The sequence below is a fragment of the Platichthys flesus genome, chromosome 3 (genome assembly GCF_949316205.1).
Source record: "Platichthys flesus chromosome 3, fPlaFle2.1, whole genome shotgun sequence".
NCBI lineage: Eukaryota > Metazoa > Chordata > Actinopteri > Pleuronectiformes > Pleuronectidae > Platichthys > Platichthys flesus.
In genome coordinates this window covers 28,132,777-28,153,268 of record NC_084947.1, presented here as the reverse complement: position 1 = coordinate 28,153,268, position 20,492 = coordinate 28,132,777, and the positions used below count along the sequence as shown (strand labels likewise).

The following is a 20,492-nucleotide window of genomic DNA, read 5'->3' as shown; positions in this document are numbered from 1 at the left end:
CAACATTAGAAACTTTATGAAAGTTATATTTTTTTCTGTTAACAGAGCTGTCAGACATTTGACTGGCTTGAGATAAATTGACATTATAAGAAGGTGTAGAAGTGTATTGATGGGAGGAACCAAAGTTAATGGAATTGATTGTGGATATTGTGTTTGCCTTCTGCAGGGACTCCAGTAAATCGGATTCCTATCATGGCCAAGCAGGTGCTGGATCTCTACATGCTCTACAAGCTCGTCACAGAAAAAGGTGGCTTAGTGGAAGTCATCAATAAGAAAATATGGCGTGAGATCACCAAAGGCCTTAACCTTCCTACCTCCATTACCAGTGCAGCTTTCACTCTCCGAACACAGTGAGTACAAGCACAGATGATAACCCTTAGATGCATGAAAACCTGTGCTCACACTGCTCTCCTAACTACAGGCTTGTTGTGGTGTTCTAAGTGAGTCCAACCTAAATAAGATACATTGGTGTTATATGATAATGATCAGGTCTGTGTAGCTTTTATTCATCTACTTTGATTAAAATATGGCGTTTTCTTTAAATACCTCTCAAAGACTTGAAAACGTGTCAAGACAGGGGAGAAGCACAGTCTATATGTGGTCTTTACCAGCCAATCCCCGCTATGATTAATAGTAATTATAATGTTGTTGGTGGCAGTTAATGTGGAGCGCCGTGTTGTTAGACTGCACCCTGTAGAGGATTCCTGTGGAAAACATTAATTTAATCAGTGTTGTTTAATTAAATATTTGTCTGTATTTTAAAACTTTACTGCATATCTTCTAAGAGATACAAATGTTTGATGGACTGAAGAATAGTTGGTTTAACATGAATGAATCTACAATATGCAAAGGGGTTTTAAATGAATAAACATTCTCATTCTCAGCACTTCATAGCTGCTTTTCAAATCATTTGAAAGCCAAAGCTAGAAATATGGTGAATATTGTGATTATAATGGTTTTACATTATTTGGAAATACTACTACTACTCATAATAATAATAAAAAGCCAGGTGTAAAGTTAGCGGCCTAAAATCAAATAATATAGATATGTTACAGAAGGAAGTGGCAAATATGACATACACACTGTGAATAAAAAAACATATATGTGCATATATTGCAATTTATATATACAGTCTATTGCATATAATATGTAGTTGCCCAAAATACATTAAAGGAATGCAACACATTTTAACTTGTCATTATTTCAATTCATTCATATGATTCTCTATTGATCTAACACTATGAACATAATACTCATATTTTCATGAGTCACAGTCCAGCCACACAGCTGTAATAGTCAGCTGGAGAGTCAGCACATGGGCTCCTCTAAGTGTGAACAGAACCACAGATAAATCAGCAGCTGGCAACAAGCTGGATCAGGAGAAACTCGATAGAACCAAAAGAGTTGGACTTTCAAAGTGTTTCACTAATAGGCTCTGCAATTATCTTAACCTTTTTGCAGTATAAAGATAGTCTAGCCACCTGAACTACAGCAAAGCTGTCACTATAAAGAAGTATGTGCTAATGGAGATATTGACAATACAGATATTTTAAGTAAAAGATGATTGGAAATTTGAGATGAGAGAAGTAGAATAAGGGTACAAAAGTAACTCAGCCTGAATACTGATAGCAAATATAAATACAGATTTAAAGATAAATAAATAAAAAACAATAAAAAAGTTGTGCATTAGACTACCACAGCCTGTAAAGTACTAACAATGCAAGAATAAAACTTTGAATATAGCATTACAGAAATACAAATATAAAGATCAAATAAAGATAAATAATGAACATATATACATATGCAAATACAAGTGGGCAAATGGCTAACATAGCCAGAAATGGGGACAGGCTGTGATTAATGTATTTTAACACTATCATTTATCTATATCTGAGAGGAGTTGTACAGTCGTATGGCCTGTGGGAAAAAATACCTCCTCAGTCTGTCTGTCGAGCAGGACAAAGACAGCAGCTTCACAGTGAATGTTCTCCTCTGCCTAATCAGTGTGCTTAGCAGGGGGTGGTTTGTATTGTCTATAATGTCCAGTAGCGTGTCTAGGGTCCTTCTTTCGGCCACTGATATGAGGGATACAGCCTTGTGCCTAGTACAGAGCCTACTCCCTTCACCAGTCTGTCTAGGCTCGTAGCCTCTTTCTTCTTCATGATGCCTCCCCAGCTCACCACAGCATAAAAGAGGGCACTCACAAGAAATGACTTGTAAAACATGAGCGGCGATGTTGTACAGAAAGGACCCCATCCTTCTTAGGAAAAAGAGACTGCTCTGCCCTGTTCTGTGGATGGTGTCTGTGTTTGCTGACCAGTCCAATCTATCATCCATGCAGCTGCAGTCCCAGGTATTTGTAGGTACTGACCCTCAACATCAGCACTCTAAATAGAGACTGGCTGAAAATGTGGCCAGGTCCTCCAAAAGTCCACCACTATTTATTTATTCTAGGTGGTGTTCAGCTAGACTTCTTTACTCCTTCCTCTCCATCCCTGATATGATTGCAGTACTTCTGAAAGCGGCATGACTCAGAATGGTGTTTGAACTCAGAGGCATAGATGGTGAACAAGACAGGAGAGAGCCCAGTCCCCTGGCAGATCACATATGTTTTTATTGTGAATTCATGTTTTTACAACAATGAAAGCCATACCATCATGTCCAGCAAACACTAAGTATTACATGGATGTGAATATTATGTCCAAACGACATTTTTCATTCTTGACAAAATTGGTTTTCCAGTTTAAAAATTTGGGCATTGAACCACACCTTACCAACAGTGACAATAATGAGTGTGTGTTTATATAATTATTCTGTCCATCCCTCCAATTTTGGAATTTGAGTCACAACTTGGTTTCTTTAATTCAAGGTGACAGGCTGATTGAAGCCATAAAAAATGCAGTCAAAGTTACACAATGCTTATCTAATTTTTGATTAAAGATCAGATGATTTCCATCATCATAGCTACAGTAATAATTTGCAACAATAAGAAGGGGAGAGCAGATTAATGTGAGAGGTTTTTTACATTTGCTCCCCTCTAGGCGAGCTAAAATGATATATCAGTCAACTTGACACATTTCCCATTAATTCAGGATGTGTTCTAGCAATGGAAATGATCAGAATGTCTTCTGGACCAAGGGCAGTGAAAATATGATTGTTTTTAAAAAAGTGGTCTTGTGTCTCACTTTACCCCGGCACTCTCCATCTCTGCGAGGGATGTTTGGCCCCAGGTTGTCTACCTGGTATATAGTTTCTTGGCATGATGGCTTTTCTACAATGTTTATGACATTAAAAATAAAACATATATAATATAATATAACACTAAAATATGTTTAAGACTAAACTTAACTTGTGCTTTATGGTGGCTGTGGGGTAAAGTGAGACAGTGTCTCACAAGTGAGACACTGAGACAGTGTCTCACTTTACCCCACAGCATTTGTCCCATTTTACCCCACAGCCGCCGTTTTAGAAAAAACAACACGTCAAGAGCAAGGGGGAATGGGAGGGGCTTGAAAACATAATGGTCAAAGGACCACAAATGTGCTCCGTTGCCTAGATACAGGGGGTGTCTCACATAACCCGATGTCTCACATTACCCCGCTCTCCCCTAACACTTTTTTTCTGTGTGTAAGTTCTATGTTATTGCTCAACTTTCTTCTCATGTGAACTTGGACGCTCTTCGCATCACCTGACTTTTTCCTTTACTCCTGTATATTTCCTAGTACTATGGGTCAGAATAATGCTACACACATTAACTATTGCTTAATTTTGTACACACTGTCATGCATTATCATATGTAAACTGTGCTTGGAACCAAAACAATTGATTGATGATTGATCAACCAAATGGTAGAGAGTGACACAGTAACAAAAGGGAAAGTAAATGTCTGAATATTTATTGTCCTTCCCTGCAGGTATATGAAGTACCTCTACCCGTATGAATGTGATAAGCAGGGACTGAGCTCCCCTGGAGAGCTTCAGGCGGCTATCGACAGCAACCGTCGGGAAGGCCGACGGCAGAGCTATGGCTCTGCAATTTTCAACTATTCTCCTGTGGGCACCCCCACCCTTGTGTCCCCACCAAAGATGCAAATATCCCATCTATCTACAGTCTATAATAACAGTGGTCATATCTCCCAGGGGCCTGTGATTAAAAAAGGTAAGATATGAGAACACTAAGGGTTGTTTGGCATTTGCATGTCCAGTACATGGTTATATTGTAAACATTTGATCAGTTAATTTTGGTTTCGAATTGCAATTTAGTGCTGAATCTGGTGTGATGATGGCCATCAGTGCCCTGGCAAAAGAGGGATAATTTTTGCTCCTGTCAATCCCAACATGCTAATGTTTGCAGAAAAACCCCGTTCTCTCCATTTCTTCCTGCCGTTTCCTCCTCACCAGAATAACTTCAGCCATATCTGTGTAACGCTGTGCTGATTAGCACCTACCTTTCAAACATACTAAATTTAGACACAGTCACAAGCAACACATTTATTTTCAGGCTTTGTAAATCACATTTCGTGTCTGTTTTCTGTTGTTTAATGTCTTAATTTCAAGGAACTGGTCCAAAAGTCTGAAATATCCAAAAATATTTTTTTACCTGCAAACAAACCAATACATAATCTGTTTGATCCATGAGACCACCTCTTTTTGTTGGACTTAATTTTGGTCTGTTGGTCCAGACCATGTTCTAAAACACCTTTCACACCTGTTATTTTGGTTCAGACTAAACTGAAAAGAAGGAGCAGACCAAACAAAATAGGTGTGAAAGCCCCCTGAGAATTTTATGCGATTTTACACAGAATATTATGACACAATTAAAGCACACAATACCACAAAGTCTGATATTTACACAAACTAAAGATAGAATTGTAAGGTCAGGATTGATTTACATGAGTGAAAATAGAGAAAATGGAGTTGCAATTATCATTCCGTTTTCAGTGTCAGTATGCAGTATAAGTACCTCCACCAAGGCCCAACAGTCAATTTAGGAAACCACATTTAATTTCAGTCCATCTGGATTTTTATTTTGATCTGCACCAAATTGCACACACTCAAAAGTGTGCTAAGCATGCCCCCCTTCCCCATATTTACCTCACATTTATCAGGAAGTGAAGTGTTTCGTTTTGCTATTTTGTGTTTTTATGAGAGAAATACTCTGTCTTAAGCACCAAATTATATGCTCTTGCAGATTTTAGGGCTATGTCATCTCCTGATGACTCTGGTTGATAGCTAGTCAGTGGGAGAGCAATATAATCACAGGAGTATAACCAGGTTCCTGGTGCAATCAGCAGATCAGATCCTAAATAAACAAATAATTTTTTGTATTATAATTATTAGAATAATAAAATAATATATTTTCTCGATTGAATAGTTTGTCAAAGTGAAGATTGCCCAGATCCCAACCTTTCTTTGAGGAATTAAATAAAGTATTTTAGAAATGTTCACATAATGTGTGGTATCTCTCTTATTTATAAGTCTGGATGTATTACACAATTGTAGGTGTATGAAAATCAATGATGTTTGTAATCACGTATATTGTGACAAAGGATCTATTTATAGTAGCAAGAACAAATAGTAGTTATCAGCAAGAATTGTCAATGTTACAAGATAAATAAAATGCAGTACGGATGACATTTTAGGAGACAATTCAACAAAATAAAGAATAATGTGTCATATACAGCCTATTAGACATGTAGAAGCAGGTAGAGTCTGTTTAGAGACTATTCATTCAGTCTTCTTCTCTCCAGAGGAGCATATAATGGCAAGCTGCCTTCCCAGCCGGGTTGCCCTCCATTTGTCACCAAGCAGCCATCATGCGGCAGCTGTGGCTGCCAAGGCAGGAGCTGCTCAGGCAGCAGCAGCCGTACGGGCTGCAGCTCTGGAGCAGCTCAGAGAGAAACTGGATAACGGTGAACCACCAGAGAAGAAGATGATGGTGGCAGAGGAGCAGCAGAGGATCATGCAACATGCCCTGCAGCAGAACTTGCTGGCAGTGGCAACTCAGTTACCCCTCAACATAAAACTCAACAACAGAGGTGAGACAATAACTAGAGGGTTGAGTATGTTGTGTATAGTAAATTTACAATAATTCACTAGTGTACTGGACTGGCGCTAGAATTTAGGAGGTCATTATCTCACCCTAACAATGAAACTATAAAAAAGCCCCCTTTTTATTTTTACATTGCGGAATGCACATTTTGGTCCCGGAAGCAATACCAAGTTAACAGCTTCTGCGTCCTCAGTGTAATAAATTGTCCTCACTCTATGCCTGGTTTTTACAATGAAATGTGAAATGATCCTCCTTATATCAGAGGCTTAAGAGGAATAAGTAACAAATACATTGAGCCTTAGTTCACAGTGCGGCTGTGGATGAGGGGTAGAGCGTTTGTCCTCCAACCAAAAGGTCAGCAGTTTGATCCCTACTCTTCCCCATATGCATGCCGAAGATGCTGAACCCTGAATTGCCCCTCAAAATGTGCTGCTAATAGATGCACTCTATGAATGTGTGTGTGAATTTCAAGCTGTTATGTAAAGGACTTTGAGTGGTCATCAAGACTAGAAAAGTACAATATAAAGACATACCATTTACAGTGTAAGAGATGTAATATTCAATATTTTTTTTAAATCGAAGAAATCTCTGGGTTATATCATCCTTTACACATTGTACAGTACTTCACTTTTTCAAGATGTGCATCTAAAAAAAATACTTGTATTCCCTCTGTCAGACCCCTAACCCTTTCACAGTGGGTGGCGTGTTGAAAACAATGGCCTGGCCAAATAGGCAGTCTGAGATCTCATTGTAAAGTGTGCACATACTTCATCATGTAACATGTTTAATTTGAAGTTGAGGTCCTCAGATGTTATGAAGAAAGTTTTTTGGACCACAGACAGAAACAGCTTGTTGTAAGCGCAAATGCCAGTCTGGCTTGGCTTTGGCTGTAGCCAGCATGGCTCATGACAACCCTTAAGTCACATATGACTTAATGATACAGGCTGAAGGAAGAATGAGGGGCCTATCTGCTAAAGTGTGATATCATTTCTGTCTGCATCACTGCCTCTCTCATATTAGTCATAATAATAGGCTTAAAACTTGATGTGTGATGTTAAAATGAATGTGAATCTTGCTCAGGTTAATTCCCACGCTGCTCGTCTGGGTCTAGCTCTCACATATAAACACTGTAATTTAAAGATTACATTAAAACACTATTATTTGACTCCATCCAGATGCACTTAGATGGATAAATGTATGTTTACAGATGGTTTGATATCACAGCAGTTCATTAAGATCACTGTGTGTAGTCTGTTTTCTTAATACATTTCTGTTATTTCAGAACGTGTAACATTTATTTTTTGAAACTTTGTGTCGTGATATGATTCATACATAGCTGACATATATATAAATGGTTGCAACCTCTTTTGACAGTTCTTTCTCCCCAGGACTCTTTAATAAAGCTCTCCTTATCCTGTCACTCTCTGAATTATCACCAATACTCCAGCGGGGAGCTCCTCTGGCTTCTTCTGTTCCCTTTCTAAATGCTCATATTGAGTTTTTCTCTCTCTCGTTCTCTGCCTCCTCTCTTGACAGATGATAGACAAGAGACCGCATTGAACCTGTCTACCAACGGCATTAGCAGCATCAACATGTCAATAGAAATAAATGGAGTTGTCTACACAGGTAAATAGAGGGGCCGTTTGCTGATGTAATTGCAGGCAGGAAATTCAATAAGTTATAGCAGCACCCTGGTGCTTAGTCCTCTACGCAATTTGATGTCTTTGCTATAAAATCCATTGTAATGAAGTGGCTATCCAATATAGTTAAGAAAGTTAAATATCTCAGAATTTGGGCTGTGGATTGAGGGTCGATTAAGCTTATTGTTTTGAGAGAGAGAGAGAGAGAGAGAGTGTGTGTATGTGTGTGCAATGTTCAGTCGTGCTAACTTGATCCAAGTCATCCTGCCAAAGGATGACACTTACTTAAACCTGTCTTTATGTTTTGGTCTGCAGATAAGTATGCTGAAATAAGTTTTCTTTTGTTTTACCCATTATGTCCCATTATTATTAAATTATTAAAAAATATACAACTTACACAAAATTCTGAGTATTAAGAGGAGGAACTCTCTTACAGGAAGAACAAATGCTGTATAATCAGAGTGAACAGTAATATCAGTAATTTATTGACAGGTTGATTATATTAGGAAATTAAAGTACATTAAATAAAATTCAATATATATTTTGATATGCTCTCCTCAATGTCAAACTCAATCACACTTATGTGTGAAATGACATAAAAAATGACATCAAAGACATAGACAGCAGCGCTAATTGAAAGTGAGAAACAACAGAATTTGTAGATGGGGTAAGACGGATGAGTAACGTCAAACCTTTAAGGTAGTTGGAACATCAGCATTTATAAAGGTAATTGAAAAAGAGGGTGTCCTTTGTTTTTTGTATAGTTTAAGGTTCACATGTGTTCAGGTGAATAAGTGTTAAGTTGCTCTAGAAATTCAAATAATTTCATAATTCTGCCCCTTTTAACCACACACTAGTAGGACAATTGAAAAAAAGACTGTGGATTATTTTACTAACTTAAGTTAAATTCTCTGAAAGTAGTTTTTTTGTACACTCAACAATGGCTGCCTGAGGGGTATGGCAGTGGCAGGCTGTATTAGTAGAAGATGAAGGATGTAACAGACTTTATGTTCCCTCTTTAGGCATCCTGTTTGCTCGACATTCGCCCATGGCAGTGATGGTGGGACATCGTCGGAAACATAGCCACTGTAAGACTCAGGGAAAGACCAGTCCCACACTCTTCCAGGCTTCTTGCTCCTCCTCAGCCTGCTCCTCTTCCTCATTCCATGGACTCAGAAACTCCTCTCCCTGAGTTTCCTGTTTCTCCTCACCTCCTCATCTAAAGACATTTTCTTCTTAAAGACATCAAGCAGTTGGAGACATGATCATCTGGCAAACTTCTCTCCAGCCACTCAGTGAGATTTCATGTAAGTTACAAAAAAACAAATAGAAAAGCAGCAAACTTGTTTTTGTAGATTAACTTCTTTGATAAGATATCTGCCCATCTTATCCCCATTCTTATCCCAACAACTCTGTCAACCATTAACTGAAGACTCGCTTGAAGGCTTTTTAACAATCCTCAGAAATGCATCGCTTACAGCTGATACCAAAAAAGAAAACAAATCTCTGTTCAGTGAGCTTTATTACCAATGATCGAACCTGATGGTCTGAGCAAGAATACAGAGGCAAGGTGCATCTGAACACATAACTTTATCCACTACTCACAAACAATTCTGTCTCAAGAGTAATGTGCATACACACATCATTGGGGTCAGATTAACTTGTCAGGGCAGGCCAAACATAGCCAGCCACATTGCCCTCTCACATACAGTACATCCCTCAAACCAGTCAGCCGGGAGTCCCAGAACCCATCCAGTATTGTGTGTGTCACTTGTGATTTTTTTTGTTTCAGGATATCAGCCATCTAACTATAATATGAATCAATCCAGTCATTTTAAATTGAATCTTTGTATTAAGGTTAGTCATATGTTGCAGTGATGCATAGTAGTAAGTAGATGGTGGTTTACACAGAGAAAATATAGGGATTGGCAGTTGCCAGCTCAGTCCACTTCATAGCTGACACAGGGCTGGATAACCAAGTTTCATATAATAAAATGTTGATATCACAATGCGTACAGGACATTCAAATAATCTGAGCTATGAAACAAATTGAACACAAATGAAAGGATCACCAAAGGGTTTTTGGTGGAAATCTGTAAAAAAAGGATCAGACAACAGACCTGTCTTTGTATATTTTATTATAAGGAACTTCAAACCTTTGCAAAGGGGTCAATACAGAGCCAACAAGAGTCTGCCAGAGATTGACAAAATATCTCTCTCTGTGAGAAGGAGATGAACAACAGATGTCCTAAGCATTGATAATGTCTGCCGCTAACCATGATTTAATGATTGTTTTGCACTTTGTTTAATCAACTTTATGTCAGCACCCTGCAGTTTCTCACTCTTAAGTAAGCAGGAAGAGAACAAGATAACATACATCGCATTACATGTTATTAAATGCATAGATGTATGTCTTATATGTGGGTGGAGGCCTTTTTTATGGAGGGCTGTGCCAACATTGCTTAACTTAGTATTTTTCCAGTTTAGCATTTTATATGTTGTCATATTGTCAAAAAAAGTGAACCTGTTGTTTGGATTTTAGGAATGATTGTTTGTGATGTAATGATAAAATATTAAAATATAATTAATTTTCTAAACAAGCTTGTTAGCCAACATGTTTCACTGTCTACCACAGTGTATAGTGACAGTCATGGGTTAAGTATTGTTCTGGTATAGTACTTTCCTCATTTATCAGGATAAATATTTCAATCAACAACATTGCTCCACTGTCAAAGTTGTGCTCACAAATAATTATATTGAGATCAGAATAGCTGCATCACAAAAGATTGCATTGTTTTTTTGAAAATATCTTCTGCAATGCTCATTCGGGTTCACTTCAATACAAAAAGACGAGCAATGCATGTTCACAGAATAATACAGAAGCACAAATGTGATGTAATGTTGGTGGGTAAATGTGGCAGAGATTAATCAAGAAAGTCTGTGTGGCATTGAGTAGAGAGTAAAGTAGCCCTGTTGGCAGCGTTTTATCATAAATAGATAAGGTGACATCAGAACAGATCGGAACTGGTCACGAGTTTTTAAATTTATTTAGTCTGTTAAAGCATTTATTTGTTTTATATGTGATCCTGGCAGGCACATGCACAGATAGACCCCTAGCGGTGCTCAAGCACTTGCCCTTTTGCCCTGGATGAGAAAAGTGCCCTTCTGCTGGAGCCCAATTTTTTCTTCATTCATCAATATTTAAAAATAAAAATTACTCTCTCTGTCATCAATTCCCCCCAAATGTGTTTTTATATCTGAGGGGGCTTTTATTTGAGTTGACAGGCAGTCAGAGAATTTAAGAACAGTTTTACTGTTCTACAAATTAGACAAGTTCACTAGTGTTTCATGTAAAATCGTAATTATTGAAATGAAAGGTAGCTCTTAAGTTGAGCTACATGAAAGTCTGGTGAGGTAAATTGTGGGATATTATTAGTGTAATGCTGCTTATGCTTCAACTCTGTCAGAAAACAGTAAAACAAAAAAAATTGGTGTACTGTGTTGTCAGCTTTAAAGAGATTACATAAGTCACTCTTGATAATTATGCACAACATTGATTTATCTAATTTACAAAATTTGCAGCATAATGCCAAGAAAAGAGAATCTCCAAAAGCAGAAGGACAGGGAACTGCAGCAAGCAGCTCAGGGTAGCAGCTTTCTTTTATCTTGGATCAGGCCATCAACTTGTAAAACAAATGAGGAAGAATCAGTAACCCTACCTGGTCCAGAGGAGCCCATCACATCACTAACACTTACCCTAACCCTAACATATTATTTGGTCATTCAATATGGCCTTGTTTTGTCTGTTTTTGCCTGCTATTCATTTATTTATTCAAATTGATAATTTGAGTTAGTTTGTTAACAAAAATAAATATATAATTTGAAAATATCCTACTATGTTTTTTATTTATTTATTAAATAATTTTGGCAATGGGTGCCCATTTTTGGGGGTTTGAGCTCCTGCCCCCCAAAATGTCTGTGCATGTGCCTGGATCGTGGTAATGTTGCATTCAGCTCTACGCTTTTCTTCTTGAATGCAGATACCTCTTCAATCTACCTGTATATAGTCATGGTAAAATACAAAAACAAGATATACCTCATGAATTTAATTTATTTCTATTGTACAGACATTTGAAAACAATGTTATACTTCAACAGAAACTGGATTTTTTTTTTCATTATGGTTGTCATTATACCAAAGAAGGGAATATTTTATACACATCTACCTCATTTGTTATAGACTGTGCCAAAGAACATGACCACATTCTTAATTGCAGGTGTATTCATGATGTTTCGTATACTTGATTTTGTGAGGGGGCATCCAAGATTAGCTGCTAGCTGTGTAGAGATTTGTGATGTAATGTGACAAGATTCAAGATTCAAGATTCAAGATTCAAGTTGAAATACCTTATTTATCATTAGCACAACAATTACATACAGCAGTCGCTGGCAATGAAATGATTGGGTCACAGGCTCCCTTTGAGCCATGCAAAAAAATATTACACAAGCAAAAAAGTAAAAATGTTATATAAAAAAAACATATATATATATATAATAAAATAAAACTTAAGTATTAAATTAAATATAATAAAGTATACACCTATACATACATTTTTAAACCAAAAGAAAGTATGTTACTACTGAGTAGAGTGAATTAATTAATGAGTATCGTCCGTAATACCGTCAAGGCATATCGGGAGCTTCACCTTTATAACACATTACAGGAAAGAAAAACAGAAAAAGCATAATATGTTTCCTTTAAGTTTTGATTTTTGAAACATCGGGCCGAAATGTCTACTTGCACAAAACATTTAAAAAAAACGGTTTGATATTAATTTACTGAGCATATTCGTCCTCCACAAGGGAAGAAGTGCTTTGATGACCTTTTGCTATCCAGAACAAACATTTGAAGATCCACAATTGATAAAGAGCTAAGAATAGTGTGCTTTTTCAGAGGGACTGTCCTCCTCACTATAAAGAATTGCTGTTTTGTGATGACAGTGTAATGTTGCTGGCAGATTGTGGGTGATAAAAATAACAATACGTTTTGTGACTGTAGATAGTTATGTTGAAGCACAATCATGCAGCAGACGACAATTGTCAGCCAATAAGATGAGCTGACGCCTCTATTGTCAGTTGAGTTGTTAAAGGTGGTAGTGCTTTATAATTCTCATTTGTACTTGAAATGTGTTCTTTAGCATTTGAGCATTATTGCAGGTCCACAAAAAAAACAATCATGTACACATTCGTTGCTGTATCCTTGAAACAATGTCAATGTTATTGGACTTGAATATTTCTTCATGCACCTGGAGTATGAAGACCTCGCATAACTGTTCAAATTGTCCTGGCAGAGCTCAGGTTCCCACGGACATTAGATAACTTTTTAATATTCTGCCAGAGACACAAACTTTTGGTGCCTGTCACCAGCTGATCATAAACCAACTTACAATACTATAGGGAAACCTTACAGTCCCTTCAATGAGCAAACAATTGTTAAGATTTCTGACAGTTAGAAACTTCCAACAGAATGAGATTCACGGGGCCTCAAATGATGGGTTTCTGTGTTGAAGAACACTGAGTATATCATACAGATGATAGAAGATATAAATGCATTCAGAGGCTGCTTTTCCCACTTAAGACCTCAAGCATACTCGACAAGTATCACACTGCAAACCAGGTTCTGGAGCAATGTCTTGGGTCCAGTCCCCTTATTTCTTTGAATATATATATAAATACATGTGGCCTAAAAGACCATGTATCACAGTCCTATATAGTCCTATATACTAGTCCCGGACTCTGAACATTGAAAATTCTCTTTGAAATCTGTTTTAATATATATATAGCTGGTTTGGTCAGTCCTGTAAACACAGTACTGGCACAAAATACTCCTCATGTTTGTCCTACAACCTCCCTCCTGTATATATTACTGGGTAATGTCAATTGCTGAAAACTTCGGATGACATGACTTTAAGGCTGCAGCATAGATTCACATTCTTCCCACCAAACAGTTTTTGAAGCTGCAGAGCAGACAGCAAAGAGAAAGCTACAGCTCTGCATGAGTTAAAAAAAATTATCGACTTATGTAATCAAATAACATGTTTTCTTTTCATTTTATCTATGATATGCTGGTAGCTTTTAGACACGAATTGTTTTATTAGCTCTGTGAGAAGCTTTGAATGTTTCTTTTATTTCCCTTTTGAATGAATCTAGTGCATTATGAGAATGCTGGATTGTGTTGCTCAGGGGTTAAAAAATACAAAAAAATAGTTGATTTTCCTGTTTTGCCTTTTGACTTGTAGTTGATTTAGAAATAAAATCGTGCTTTTAATTTCCGTGAAACGCTTTCTTTGTAATTCTTGTTTTTTTCATTATACAGTCCATAACAAATCAATCTGAATAGTTCTCGAATGTTCCTCTCATTATGGAATTTAAGTCAGAGCAGCAGCTTACACCATACATCATTTCAGCAGATCAATCCAGGTTTAGATAAGGAAGACTGGTATTTATTAAACCTAGCAACTTCTGAATATTAGTTACGAAAGTGGCCACAATGTATCAGACGAAGCAGCACTGTTTTTAGATGCTGAGGAGAGTGGAATGACAGTTTGGTGTTAGCAAAAATTTGGTGTTTGGTGTTAGCAAAAATAACATTCTGCTCCCCTTTAGCAACAGACCCGATTTTTCCACTGTCCACCCTTTCAGGATTTAGTTTGAAACCTTTGCCATTTGACTCTTGGAAGATTTGGCTTTTGGAGACATTTGCTTATGTGCATCTCAAATCTGGCATCCTCTATCTGAAATTGATGTTTTACGTAATGTAATCCATCCATGTTCTCACCTTATTTTTTGGACGGGTTTACTTTGAAACAAGTATCCCAAGTAGCTTGGGATATTTGGGCTTGGTTTAAATTATATTTTCTAAAATGTAACATTTTTTAAAAAGGGACCAGAAGGAAACTGAAAACTCCAAATGAAAACGGTTGAGCTGATGCAGTTTGGTTGAGTGCAGCATTAAGCAGGTAAATTGGATAAAGATTGGTTAATTAAGGCTGAGAATCCTCATGTAATTAGGAGCAGCAAAGATTAGCGTCCATCGATGGAGTGACAAGGATTTGTAAGTTATAGACTTATTATTGGGGCTGGCTGAATGTTACTCTATTCTTCTGAATAAACAAAAACAAATTAGGATAAGTTGTCCAATAATGGGATATCTTGTCAGGAGCTGACAGAAATCCATGCCCCTATAACACATTGTTAATTTTACGCACCACTGACAAGCACAGTGCTAATCAATAACGTAAAAAATGAGGTGAAGCATCAATCTGCAGTGAAGGTGTTGGATTGGAGCCATGAGCACACAGATGGAAAAATGTCAGCAGTGTTTCGGGAGAAATTTACTATTATCCCCCTATATAATGAAGCCTGTGTACAATGTGTTCCATACAGACAGCCTGACACAGCAAGGGGGCACCAATGAGAGGCTGTTGGGCTGCTGAATCCTCTCTTCAGCTTTTACAGGTCAGACCTGTTCATGAAAGGACAAACATTATATAAGTTGTTAGTTAGGAAAGGTGCCAAGCTTGAGGATAACACAAATTTTTCTGTCAAATTTGTTTTTAACTAATAATGAACACTTAAATGCATATACCTTTAAATCCCTGTATTATTTATAGTTCTTTATCCACAATACCCAGTTACTAGTTATATATATACCTGTATCACACAGGTGTTCAGTATTTACACAGTATATACAATGATGTAACAAAAGTGTGAGAGTAAGACCTACAGAGATGAGAGAGAGCTGAAAAGCTGAATGAAGACAAAGATACCAGTACACAGGAAGTGTATCTATAGGAGTGTGTGTGTGTGTGTGTGTGTTACCTAAGTAAATGTGTTGTGCTGTATAATTCAGTGACTATTGTGGCAAACTGAATGCAGTGCAAATACCTTTGCGTGATGGGAAATTCTGTGAAGAAGGTATTGGTTTTCTTTCTAAATAATGCAACCTGGGGAAAAGAAAATAGAATACATTATTTCTTATCACTCTGTTTCAACATAGTTCAAAAAGTTGGTAAAGAAGCAGTTTATTTTCACGTTAAAGAAACACTTGACTAGCAACTGTAACAATATACTGACTTGAGTTGCTCCACAGAAGCCCCAGCCTGCTCTATTTGTCAGATCAGGTTTCCTGAAAGTGGAGTGTTAAGTCTCAGATTTACTTCAATCACTTCACAGGCAACCTGATATAATATGACGTGAAGCATCAATCTGTAGTGAAGGTGTTGGATGGCGGAGACAGAAAAAACATAATGAAGCCTGTGAAGTGTGCGACGTACAGATATATATTGTTGCTGTAGGTATATTTAATATGTACAAACAACGAATGTATGAATACATATTTTGTACGACTGAACGGATTATCACCATTTCCCCCTGGGATCAATAAAGTATTTCTGATTCTGATTTTAAATTTTGATCTTGACACTTGGTGGAAGGGTTGGGTATGGGTCAAGGAAAAATTATTATTTATTTTTTACTTTCTTTGAAATTGCCTTTTATTACTTTACTAGTCTAAAATGTAAATGGTAAAACATTGTGTGTCTTTGATTGAGGTCTCTTGAACACAGCAATATATTTAATGTTTTATTTACAATATTACAAAGCATAATAGGAGCTCTCAACAATTTACGTTTGATGATTGTAAGAGGAAAAGCAGAGCTACTGATTAAAGAGCTCAGACTTGTGTGCACCTGGCTGTGTATCCAATGGACTGATATGGAACATTTAATATGTAAATATGCTAAAACACTCAGAGCAGCAACATGGCCTTGATATTGACCAAAGTTCTATTCAGCATACACAGCTGTCGGGCTGCTTTGCCTGAAAAATAAATGGAGACTGGTAATGATCACTACTTGTCCACAACACGCCAATAGACACAATGAGTCAAACATTGCTATTTTTCGGTACTCTGTCTTTTTGCCTGTCAACAGTCTCTCTGCTGAGTCTGTGGATAAGTGTAGACTAAAACACTTGACAGGTACTTACATGTACAGTCATTTGTTTTATGGGACCAGTGTAATTAACTCATATCAGTCAAACTGTGATTGGCGTTTAAGAAGAGCAGAAGTGTTATGCTGACCTCTTCTGGTTGGAAATTGCATGTCCTGTAGTAAATATCAATGCAATATCAGTACCTCCAACAAAATACCGCACCCAGAGTTCTTACAAAAACTCGCTGTTTTCCAGCATTTAATTGTACCTGCAAAGGACAATATAAAAATTTAAATCCCCTTCTGGTATTTTCTTGTCTGCACATCAGCTCCCTCAGCAATGTGGATTCCATTGTCTGTATAACAACACATACAAATACATTAATCCGATATTACATTTTATACTTAGCTTATAATACATTGCTAACTGTAGCCAAGAGCTATTAAAATTGACAATGAAACATTTATGCTCTACAGGTCGTGGATGTTGGTCAGAGTTCTGCTCCATGAAGCCAGCCTCACACACTCACCCCCTCTTTTCCTCACGCAGCTGGCAACTTGCTCTTGATCAGTAATCAGGCCACTATTTAGGCACCGATCACACATACTCCAGATGGCCAGATTGCCTTTCTACCTGCAAGACTCACCAGCATTTATCCTCACACTGATTCTCTGTTGCACACAACCTAGGATAGTTTTAGTGTTTTATTCAGCTTGTCAACGGTCTGTTTTACGATGATTAAATTAAGGCCTTTTTGAACGGAGTTGGTTAGTTTTGGCGAGGGTCACAAAACAGACTCTATAGAAATTCCCAAAGATCTTCAGCAATTGCTTACCTACATTAATTTAGAAGCGGTAATGTTATTTAATGTAAATATTAAGTGTTACCAATATTTCAGTTAACCCAGCCATGATCATGAATGACAGTTAGGTGGAGGAATTTACTAGATCTATTAAAAAGCGGTTGAGGAAAGAAAGTGGAACATTAGAGGTTCTTGCGTCACAATCTGGGGTTTGAAAACTGAAGGGCAATTAAAAGGCCAATGTTAATAACATGTCTATCATAAGTGTAGTATATTTAGCTAAGAGATCTTTGAACATGGTAACAAGGCAGACTTTCACTATTGGCTTATGATTTCTGTATACCATGGGGCCTGTCCTGACCTGTGAAACTTCTATGTAATAAACTCTGCTGTACTGCAAGTACTGGGTCCGCGGTGTCCTTCCTCAAACATCAACTTTGAACAACACTGCTGCTTGAAAGACACAACATAAGAAACTCAAGTTTATGGGTCCAGTTTGTTCCTGTGTTATTTGGGCCTGTGAATGTGTGAAAAAATTATAGTAATTCTCCTTATATAAGAGAAACGTATGTCAGCAAAACCAGCCCACCGCCGCCATTCCCAGGATGAAATACCTGGCCTGTTTTCAGCCATGGACCTTGACCACCGCGCAATCCGATTGCTGCAGAGCAGCACAAAGTAAGGGAATTATGTCAGCACAGAGAATTGATAGCTTTGCTTAAATACAGTGTTTTTGATTGACAGTCCTTTGTTCGTATTTCTATGTTACTCACCACCAGTAGATCAATAGCAGGGATTTCACATGATTTTAGATCGGTACCCAGCTGGACGATTCTCAGTTCGCCTGTCTTCCTACTGGATGGTATAATAAACGCATCATTTCTTTGGTGGTGATTTAGATCTCCCCTTTTTGCATGTTTCTTTCTTCTCTCTCTCTCTTTCTCTCTGAACCAGCTTGCACAAATACAGATGCACCTACACACAGTCACATCTATAAACATTCTTAGGACCAGACAGTGTGACAAAGCCATCTTGTCCACCCATCTTTGACTAGTGCCACGTGTTAGGTGACCCGGTGCACCATCTTTTTTCCCTCCTCCTCATAAACACACATAGGCACTATAGGGTTGCCTTATGGCAGCGGTTCCCAAACTTTTTAGGCCCTGCACCCCCTTCTACATCCCGACCGGTTTAACGCATCCCCAATCCCCCACATCTTAAAAAAACAGAGCCTATTTATATCTGCATTAAATGCATCATCTTTAATTATGAACACATGATCAGAACACATGTAAAAAAATAACCAATAGATCTCAACAATGCGCTCTCACATTCGAAAAAAAACTGAAACACTGCAACAAAGTTTCAATAAATTCAATAAATAAAAGATACAAGCCGTCACTTTTAAAGGGCAAAGAGGATGGCGAGGACACAGGCACAGGCTCAGAGGCAGATTTGCTCATCATGAGAGAACATAGGGATAAATACTGTCCTATTTTCAGCCGCATTAAATAAAATTTCATCAAATTTTATTTACAATTAACCATACATATCAGCGGTTACAGAAACACCATTAATCTGAAACAAATTACAATAAAGTTACACACGATCCACCCCATAATGAACAAAGAGTGGAACACGCATAGGCTCAGACCAGATATGGTAAAAAAGATGATCCATTTGAAGATTTTGAAATGCAGCGCAGGGGGCTCAGCCTGCAGCAAGAGAGAGAGAGGGAGAGTAGCCTAGTAGCAATAATAACAATAACATTGGCGACATACTTACATATATTAATGCGATGGATGGGCCTGCATCTTTGGACAAAGCTCTCCGATGTTTGGCACAATTGAAGACAGTTTAAGCCTCAATTCTTTTTCAACAGCATCCAGTCTTTGGCAATATTTAGTCTTGACTCCTGTCCGACCAGAGAAGCCAGCCTCACACATATAAGTTGTGGCGAAGGGCATAAAAACACTCAAGAGGCAGCTTGCGCACCACACTTTGGGAATCCCTGCCTTATAGTAAAGTTGCTCGTGTTGGCAGTGCCCTTAGTTCAGTAGATAAGTATTGTTGATATGAATTGATATTACTGTTTTAAATAAATTCTATTTGTAGTTAAAGAGCTAGCTTTTTTTCATTATTTGTGCTTTTGTGTGTAAATACGGCTGGATTGACAGTCAGTGCTCAAACTCAAACCTTCACTGTTCATTTTATAAATATTAATTAACGTAATCATATAATTGATATGAACAATCATATTGCCTTCCTCTTTGATTTTCCATTCCAGGGTCCTTAGTCATATAGTCCATTAGTGAGTCGTCTTCCGTTTTTGTTTAGTTGCTTTCGTAGTCATTAGTGGATGTATCCAAATACCAATTCCTATTGGATCCGGCTCTGGATCCTGTAGCTTACCCTTTCCATCCCCAATGGGGTCTATTCCATCCAGTCAGCTGCCTTTCCTCATAGTCACAAGCTTTTTCCCTTGTTGTCAGCTATCCTGTTCATAGTGGTCATATCCTGTCTAAATGACTGGCTAGAGTAGTACCAGTGAAGGTTCAAGAGCTGCACAGAGACTGCCCAAAGAAAAAAAAAAAAGTTTCTATGATCCTATGACTCACCGGATTAAAAACGTTCTGCTCTCGAGATGACCTTGATAAAATACAACATTTTTTTTTACAAAACACGATGCAGTGCACCATCAACATGAGCCATTTCTACACAACCAAACCGATATTGTTTTTTATAAATGGACACCTGCTCTACTCTGATACAAGAGATCCTTGCTCTTGTAACTAATCATCGATAACTTGTTGGTGGGAACTACCATAAACGAGTCGAAAGGAGAGAGTGAGAATAGTGCTGAATAAGGAAAGCATGGCTGTCTTAAGACACACAAAAGCTGAAACCACAGTCTCAGAAATATCACAGAAATCGGACCATTCAATTGCAAAATTCAACAATCTCTAGTAAACAACTAGATACAGAAGCAGAACTTGCAGGCAAGCA

At 37.7% G+C, this 20,492-nt stretch overlaps 1 protein-coding gene across 1 annotated transcript in view; it reads left to right on the top strand.

Annotated features, from left to right (window-relative positions):
- arid3c (AT rich interactive domain 3C (BRIGHT-like)) overlaps positions 1-8,883 on the top strand; it is an 84,721-nt gene extending 75,838 nt beyond the window's left edge. Inside the window, exons 4-8 of the mRNA XM_062381163.1 lie at positions 167-350; positions 3,914-4,158; positions 5,750-6,037; positions 7,588-7,677; positions 8,714-8,883. Coding sequence (XP_062237147.1) covers positions 167-350; positions 3,914-4,158; positions 5,750-6,037; positions 7,588-7,677; positions 8,714-8,883 — 977 coding nt within the window. The remainder of the gene's footprint in view (positions 1-166; positions 351-3,913; positions 4,159-5,749; positions 6,038-7,587; positions 7,678-8,713) is intronic.
- The last annotated feature ends 11,609 nt before the right edge of the window (positions 8,884-20,492 follow it).